At 36.1% G+C, this 9,756-nt stretch overlaps 1 protein-coding gene across 1 annotated transcript; it reads left to right on the top strand.

The window, feature by feature from the left end:
* The first annotated feature begins 1,256 nt into the window (after positions 1-1,256).
* MS3_00000264 (uncharacterized protein) lies at positions 1,257-9,284 on the top strand. Its single transcript, XM_051208101.1, has 3 exons — positions 1,257-2,388; positions 5,969-6,139; positions 8,006-9,284. The coding sequence occupies exons 1-2, from the start codon at positions 1,555-1,557 to the stop codon at positions 6,098-6,100; spliced, it is 966 nt and encodes a 321-aa protein (XP_051067711.1). The 5' UTR covers positions 1,257-1,554; the 3' UTR covers positions 6,101-6,139; positions 8,006-9,284.
* The last annotated feature ends 472 nt before the right edge of the window (positions 9,285-9,756 follow it).

The raw sequence follows: 9,756 nt of genomic DNA, 5'->3' as shown, positions 1-9,756 counted from the left end.
ATCGATGAATCGTGATAGGTTTAGCAGCACACGAATTTCCGGCCCATACCTCATTTCAAACGGTTCTGTTCACGTTTAAAACAATCTTGAAGGATGATTGTCATGGGTGCATGTTGACAAGTTGATGATATGTTCAAAGATTGACTGACTTGTATTAGCCTTTCGATAGCTATGTGGGGCAGTGCTCGGATAACCGTTTGGTAAATTCACACTCTGAGCGTCCAATAAAACCTGCTCTATACGAACAAGTGAACTGAGAAAAGCAGATTTAGATGGATCAAAGCAACAATTTATCTTTGGTAGTTCGTCAAATGAGCTACCTGGTTGGAGACCGATCTCAATTTTAATTCGTTGGATTTCATTCAGTTTATCCGGAATTGTGACGTCCATGCATGTTTATCTGAAACATGGCTACATGTTCGGACGAGTAGGACTAAACTGTCGATTGTGAGGCAGTTACTTACCGAAGACAATGGAAGATGATCGTGCAACATCGTGATTGATTTAAATTAGACATTGGCACTGTTAGATTCTGGTTCAGTGGTCTAGAAGTTAAACGTTAGCGTGAGATCGAATGTTCTGCATTCGATTCTGTGATTCGGGGTCGTTGACATACGTAATCCTGTGGAGCCTCACACCGGGAGGAAACAATATTCTGGTTCTCCCAGATTTTCAAAAGTGGTCTAACTAAGGTCAATTCGTGAATTAAACTATGAAAATTCTACAGTCATTACAACTCTCCCATACCGTTAGATTATCTAGATGGTAGTCCACCTGATGGTTAATAATAATAATAATAATAATAACAATGATAATAATAATAAAAAGAAGAACAAGAACAGGAGGAAGAAGGACTAGTAGTATAATAAGAACAATATTAACAATAATAACTGAGTATCATTTCCAACATTTTATTGGTTACCGGATTCATAACATTCGATTTACTTTATCAGTCGTACCACTATGACCACCGGTTCAAATTTTTTACTCCTCACGTAAACATTTTTCGCTTCGAAACAATCGAACCGACTAATGCATATATTTTGATCAAATGAGTTCCTGATGCAAGAATCACGAATTCAAACATCCAATCAAAACCAAGTGGATTTTAACGAATCTGATCGCAACACAAATTATATACAACCAATCAACTAGTTGACATAATCGACCAAATTTGTACACTTTGATTCATTGAAAGTTTATTTTGACATGATACAAATCATTCACTAGTTTTCATTTAGGTTTTTCATTTAATTATGGTTATTTTCCCAAAATCAATTGGTTGGGAGCAACGAAATTGAACCACAATTGTTTTATTGTTAACTCACTAAATATTATCTTCTCGACGTGACAAATAAACTAATTGATAAAGTCGCACAAAACGTTGTTGCATGTTTTCACTAGCATGTCACTCATACAATTTAAACCAATCTAATTCTAAAATGACAATGGATTAATCTTATGACTTTGAAATAACATGTTTGACAAATCATTGTGGACTAGTTGTGCTCTCAGATATAAAGTCTGGTTATCCATTCGCTTATTCTGTGCACTATGTTTATGTTTTCTTGGCTAGCGTTCCTTAACCTGTTGATTAATGCCAATATATTACTGTTATATTCTTCGCCAGTCAAAGAGACACCTCCACAACAGGTTGGGTTGATATATGATGAAGAAACTCGGCGCACACGGGAACGATATTATCTGAAACACATTGGAGGAAATCAGAGCTCTCCAATGTACAGCTATGATTATCATGATGTGACAAACGTTATTCATGTAGTCATCAGTATATCAAAACGCGATTTGGTATTTTTCGATAATTATAAAATCAAGCCTGTTATGTGTTTCATCAACTACAGCAGTCAAGTACCTTTAGTTTTATCCTATGATCTAGATTCCAGTTATTCTGCGGAGTTAGTTAATAAATCGAGGTATTGGTTACCGCCTTCATCAAAAGCCAGTACAAATATATCACTGTACATATTGCCAAAACTGCTGGGGTTAGACTATTTGATGTTTTTGATTGGTGTGGATAAGCCGAAGTCTGGATATAACACTTCTACGTCATGGCTTACTAATAAATCCGAATCTCTCAGAAATAAATATTATGATGATTTAGCAACTCACCATCAGTTGAATCTCTCCTTACTCAATACACAGGAAGTTGATGATGTCAATGAGAACAACATATTAGCTTTTCCAGTCATTGTAACAATAGACAGAGGGATCGGTCATCGAGTTTACCGTATATTCATCATGGTCATGCTAATTGTGTTCACTTTTGCGATGGGGTGTGATTTGGAACCGTCTGTGATTTTGTATCATTTTAAAAGACCCCTTTCTATATCAGTTGGATTCTTTTGTCAATTCTTTTTCATGCCACTGGTAAGTAGATTGACTATTTGTTTCTTTTATACGTGAAAATCGAGAGTGTTCAGTCAAATATTTATCAGACACTGAACAGTACTCATTATTCATCATGAGTAAATACTTCACAGATTGGACCTGCTTTTCCACCAGTTATTTGAATAAAGAACTTTGAAGCTTCTTAGGAAACTTTGACTTTTAATCCGAACGACCATATTATACCACGCTAGATTTTTAGACTTGACAATTCAGTTGGATCTCAATCCAAATCATAGGCTCCGTAACGTAACACTTTGCGCTACAGTCTAATGCATTATGTTAGTCAACATCATAAATATGATCAAAATTACTATTATGTGACGTGAGTGTGCAAACTCTATCAAAATATGTAACTGACAAAATGAGGAGGTATTAAAATAGACGAGAAAAGAGGAATACCAATGAGAAAAAGTAAATAAATATAATTTACAATTGATTTGTCACTAGATGGTGATCAATGTCATTTACGTCAGGTACTTCTTAGTACTGCTCGAATCATTTCGACCAAGCTGCAATGTGGCTACTAGACTAATTGACTCGACATTGCGTGCACTGTATTGAAATAAGATGGTGGTTGGAGGTAGTCAACAGGAAACCCTGGACCTAGGTTTCGTGTTGCATGGCACTTGTCAGTAAGGTTTAACTGTAATCTTGAAGGAATCGATGCTCTCTGACGTCTCTGACTGTGAAGCTGGGTGACACGGGGTCAAATCTGTCGGAGAGCATCAGTCTCCTCAAGATTACGGGAACACCTTGCTGACGAGTGTCAAGTAGCACGAAACCTAGGTTCAAGTAGATAAATATAAATTAAGATGATAGAAAGGTAGAAGATTATGAGGGATCAGGTATTCAATAGACTATGGAAATGGGACTCTGAATTCGCAATTTACAATCTTCACAATCTCTACAAGTTAGACTGATAAATGGGACCGCTACATTGTTTCGATTAACTCTTCTTAACTTTACAGACCATCCCAGCATTTGATCACGTTCATAGACCCACAAATTCAGACAGCCTAAGTGGCTAAAACGGACTGTCACACAATGTGCATAACGCATATGCGAATTACTTTATTTGATGTAGGCTTACAACTTTATAGATTGGCCTACTCCATTAATCTGGAATACTGACTTTACCTTCTAAAATACTTATCAAAATCTTTAAAAGCTGTCGATGTTTTAGTGCGGTTGTGGTACCCTTTAGTGTAAATAATTAAGAATGAACACAATTATCATAAGCGTTATGAATACAAGGATGAGTAACTCAAAAGTGACTTCTGGGGTTATGAAGCTGATAGATCACAGTGTGGGTCTCAGTAGCGACCTGACGTCTCATTTTAGTTGTGGAAATTCCTCCCAAATAAATGTCATGACTACTTATTATTATCTGAGAGTTGGAAATCTGTTTCATTTCACAATTTCCTAATTATGTTTATGAACAATATGCGTCAAGGTTCGATTTGCGCCCCATAATATTGGATCCATCTGGGAGTTTCATTTTAAATTATTACCCTTCAACTACAATTAATAGTCTCTCAGAATTATAACACAGCGAGATAATAATTTTAACAACAAAGCAGACAGTCAGTCACAATCAAATCTAATCAAATTATGTGTAGTATAACTTACGTATTATTTTAGACAACATTTATACAGTCATTTATAATTGCATGGTTTTAATTGTTAAGCTAACTGATTGGTCAGTTCAATAGTTTATTGGGGTAACGTACGTGCTGTAGGACTTGTGTGTCTAAGTCATTCAGTAATATCACGTTTGTGGAATACAAGAAGATTTGGTAATGTAACTCACGATCTCCAAAATTAGCTGTTCGGTTATTATTTGATACTGCAGCCACTAAACAATAATTTTTATACATTAGATTCTGATTGGTGTATCCATGAGTAATCGAAGAAAATAGGTTTCAAAGAAATCATGTTTTTCTTCCTAACTGTTTAGTATCAGGAATGGAATTCTATTGACATCATAGTTAGCTGACGAAGTAAAACTGAACTATGAGAAATGTCCTTTATTCGATTATCTTTGGATATTTTCTATTCGGTTTTAATTATGGACTATCTTAAGAATAACACTAAATGACTGAAATTCACACTTCCTTGACGATTGATCGGATCAGTAGTTTAAATATTGACATGTGAACGCTGTAGTTGTAAGCATAACAACTTTTATTTTCATCACAGAGAACTTAGTCAATTTTCAGTGCTACAGATTGGATTGGAAATACCATGCATTTATTAGCATTAGATATATTAATAATGACTGCTTCATTTAAACGGTAAACTTAATATGCTACTTGCAGATATGTAAGAAATCAAATAATTACTTACATACTTACACCTGTTACCCCTCGTGGAGGAGTATAGGCCTCTCACCAGCATTGTCCATACAACCCTGTCCTGGGCGATCTTTTGCAGCTCTTTCCAGTTCCCGTTCATCCTTTTCATATCTCTTTCTATTTCCCGACGTGATGTGTTCTTTAGCCTTCCACTTTTCCGCTTCCCTTCACGATTCCAAGTTGGCGCTTGTCTCGTAGTGCGGTTTGTTGATTTCTGTAATGTATGTCCTATCCATTCCCATCGTCTTTTCCTACTTTACTCTTCAGCTGGAAGCTGGTTTGTTCTCTCCTACAGTAGGCTGTTGCTGATGGTATCCGACCAATGTATGTTGAGTATTTTGAGAAGACAATTATTTACAAATACTTTTACCTTCTTGATGATGGTTGTAGTAGTCTTCCAAGTTTCAGCTCCGTACAGTAGGACTGTCTTGACGTTCATATTGAAGATTGTGACTTTGATATTGGTTGATAATTGTTTTGAATTCTGTATGTTCTCCAATTGTAGGAATGCAGCCCTTGCTTTGCTAATCCTCGTATTTACGTCTGCATCCGATCCCCCTTGTTCATCGATGATGCTTTCCAGGTATGTGAAGGATTCCACATCTTCCAGAGTTCCGCCATTAAGTGTGATTGGGTTGGTGTTCTCAGTGTTGTATTTAAGGATCTTGGTTTTTCTTTTGTATATGTTGAGGCTCATTGATTCAGAGGCTGCTGCTACCCTAGTTGTCTTCATCTGCATTTGTTAGTATGTATGGGATAGGAGGGCCAGGTCATCAGCGAAGTCTGAATCGTCTAGTTGCTTCTGAGCTGTCCACTTTATTCCGTGTTTCCCCTTAGATGTCGAGGTCTTCATAATCCAGTCGACTACCAGAAGAAAGAGGAAGGGAGAGAGTAGGCAGCCTTGTCTGACTCCGGTCCGCACTTGGAATGCATCTGTCAGCTGTCCTCCATGCACCACTTTGCACTGTAATCCGTCGTATGAGTTCCGGGTAATGTTGACAATCTTCTCAGGAACTCCGCCTGTAACTCTTCCAGGGTTACTGTCAGTCCCAAGCCCGGTTAAGGAGGAGGGTTGGCGAAGGGCATAGGCTTAGCAACCCAGTCCCGTAGAAAACTAACTCACTAAAAAAACGCTAACCAAAAAAATTAATTCAAATCAAATAATGCATAAAACTGAATTGCTAATTCGTCTAATTGTGTTTCAGATTGCACTTTGCATTACAAAAATTATCCCAATTAGATCGGAGTTTGGTTTCGGATTACTCACCATTGCTTGTTCTCCAGGGGTGGTGACAGTAATGGTTGGTCTTTTCTACTCGGTGGTGACATCAACTTGAGCATGTTAATGACGTTCATCAGTAATTTAGCAGCTCTTTGTAAGTTTAACTTATATATATTTTTCCCTTGAAGCTATATGATATAATGCATACATACTAAACAAAAACCGTTCATTGAGTAAATTATCATTAATTTGAACATCGTTTTAATGAAGATATATAATTTTGGTGATAATTTCAAATGAACCAACAATACAATAAAGCCTATTTAGTATCTTATTTTAAGGGTGTTTAAGAGAATTCCTTCTGTCATTATTAGATCTTGAATGAGGACGATTTCACCTGGAATTGCTAAACCCATTCTTTCGTAGCTCAGTTTTGGTTGATAATTAACTATACATCACTGGTCGCTGTCATTCTGTTTACATTGTGACCGATTAAAAACTTCAATGCAATATGCTGTACAAACCTATGGTTAAAAATCATACACTAACTTCATGTTTGGTTAATGACGCTAGTTACATACTAATTACAGTAAAATGAGTGTGTTAAGTACATCGTTATTTCATCTTGCGCTCCAATACATCAAACAAAGAATAATGGTAAAAGGATAAAGATGGAGGGCATTTTATATGATTTGTAATATTGATAAAATACGTTGAGTTAATCTACGTGATACTGGTGTTTGATATTTAAAAAGCAACCTGTAAGAACTTAGTTAGATGATAAAATAAAAGCTTTTATAGATTATCGTACAGTAACCAGTGTTATGTTCTACAAAAATCGTGTAGGATATTCTATCCAGAGAAGTTAAACGACGGTATCTGTGGGTAAGGTATTCAGCGATAAACTGAATGATTATACATTTCAGTTTCATTGTTAGTTAGTTAATAAAGGTCACACCAATGCAAGCACGAAAGAACTGTTTCAATCTGATATATGAATCCACTCAGAAGTACAGTATAAAACTATGCACAGAGCTCATACTAGGGAGTTGTGGTTGAATGACACATCTTTCTGTTGAGATTTTATCAATACCTGTCCCTTTTAGTACTGATGAAATGAATTGAAACGAATAGGTAAAGTGGTCAAAATACCAATAATTTCTAAATTGTTTGTAGTAATATATATATATATAAATAAGAGAAATATACTGATTCATCTACTTTGTTAGGGCATCTAAAGTATCTCTTTGTGTCTTAATAATGCACACCAATTGAACGATTACTTGCTGTTATCCGGCATTAGAAATAGACATATCAACTTATTATCTATTTAACACGAGACTTCGTAATTTCAGACAATGTGAACATTGAGCAGATTATTTGTGATCATAAAAGTAGTCATTTATATATCGCTTCCTCACGCTAAATCATGGAAAACTTAGAATTCAGTTTTCTCCAACTCATTGGAATTTTACATACATATTAGTAATATCATCTTGATATTAACTTAAAATCGAAGTAAACTGTTATTCTGGTACAGTTTACAGCTTTACTGATGTTTTAGAAATATCGACGAGAATGGACTTTTGAATACATATATTTTGTATATGAAGCGAATGGAATAGAGCGAAGCAAAGTGACGCTCAGTGGGGATGGTGGATAAGCCAATTCCATTTGGTCAAGCGTTAATCAATCATTATAGTTATACAAAAACAGGTTACAGACATGTGATGAATAGTGGGATAAGAAGTATACACACATATATGCGTTCATATAAAAACAGTCAAGATTGATAAGCGAATAATTAACAAGGTCAAAAAATGACTCAAGTAGAATTAATAGATTGGCCTGTCCGAATGCGAGAATAAGGTATATGAACTGTTTTGACTTATAAGCACTGTCAGGCTCTATCCTCTTTTATAATAATGCACATGACGCTATACATTTTACATTTCACACAAACTATGGTAATTGTCATTTTTACATTTTTATTTCGTTTCTCTTCTTTATCCACTCACAGTTATGATGCCATTTCTTCTATTCTTCTACGGTCGGTTCTTCATTGATGTGACCAGAATAGAAATTCCATACTTCCATGTTTTCTTGCAGTTGTTACAGATAGCAATACCCGCATTATTGGGTTTAGGTCTACGTATATGGAAACCGAATTTTGCTAAGAAATTCAGTAAACTAGTCGGTCCATTGTTTAAATTTCAAATAGTATTCTTTTTAACTGTTGGTGTGTACATTAATTGGTCATTGTTTCGCCTATTAGGTGCTTTTCCTTTACTTGTTCTTATATGTGCATTGTTACCCTGGCTTGGTTTTTGTATCAGCTCATTGTTCGTATTCACTTTACGACAACCATTTCAATCAATTATTACAGTGGCTTTAGAGACTGGTATACAAAATATTGGTATTGCGATTCTCGTCCTATTATATGTAATGCCGAAACCAACTGGTGAATTAGGCACTATTATGCCAATTGCTGTAGCTGAATTAACACCAATACCGTTGTATATAATATACTTATCCATGTTAATTAAACGTAAATGTTGTAATCAGCAGAAAAATCTAATGACATCGAAACATCTTTTACTACAGAGATGAGCAATAAGTGTATTAATGACGTAATGAAGACCGAAAATGATACCAGTGTACCACAAACAAAAGTACCATTACAAGGAGTAACGACAACTGTCAGTGACATTGAAACTCATTAAACAATATAAAATGGTGTCCAATAAAATCATTTTCATGTTGTTGTTTTGTTCTCTATCTATGAATTTTTCTTTATAGTGTTCTGGTATTTGCTATGCCAGATGTGTAGATAACTGACGTAGGTGATCTATGTAGACGTGTCAAGATGTATTTGATTTAAGCTGAAAAGTTGTTGCTAGGGTTGCGTAGCATAGTGTACCCACTCGTGATCTGGTGCAAATGGGTGACCGAGCGCCCTCAACTAGGATGTGTCCGGTAGAACGAATGAGGTCAGCATCAATGTTGAAGCCTTACGTAACTATTTATTTTGGAAATTTATTTACCGCTTTAGCTCAATCCCCCTAGTGGGGTAGTGATATCCCTAAGACTTTGATAAGTCTTGCTAATTGAACCCTAGATTTATTACCTACGATCTTCTAGTAACCCCCAGGCTAGAACTACACAGTGACTCGAACACGAGAGAAAATGCGCGAAATACGTAAGCGACACTTTATTCCAAAGGTTCATTTTTGTACAGAAAATTTAAGGTTTTCATAGTATTTTAGATGTCCTTGGGTTTCCCGAAAGTTCTGGAATGCTACTTAACATAGTAGCAGTATAAGTAATCAGCCAACGAGAAACTCTACAAGTGACTTTTCACTTTCTTGATGTTTCTGGCTAAACGTTTAGTGAACGCTGATTGGATAAGATGCTTCTCAGTGTTTTCAGAGTCTTTCTTGGCTTTTTTTGAGGAGTTTCCTTGATCTCCTCAACACCTCCCCATTTTCAAAAAATAAGACCTTTTCTTCGGGTCTACTCGCAATTCGCTAACTGGTTTTCTGCGGCGTTCGGACTTTCTTGATATCCAGTGTCTATGAGTGTCTGTTGGGGTTCCTGTCATTGGAGTATCTTTGATTATCTCTAGCGGAAGCCTCACTCGACTATCTACAGTGTTTAACATCTTTTTTCTCTGTGTATTTGAGCGATGAGTCTAACCCACGTTCCGAAAGTCCTACGCACTTTGTATAAAACACTTCCCATTCTCTTTTCAATGACTCCCGGCTCCCAACG

This window comes from Schistosoma haematobium, chromosome 2, assembly GCF_000699445.3.
Source record: "Schistosoma haematobium chromosome 2, whole genome shotgun sequence".
Taxonomy (NCBI): domain Eukaryota; kingdom Metazoa; phylum Platyhelminthes; class Trematoda; order Strigeidida; family Schistosomatidae; genus Schistosoma; species Schistosoma haematobium.
The sequence above is the reverse complement of the archived record's forward strand: the minus strand, read 5'-3'. Positions and strand labels throughout refer to the sequence as shown.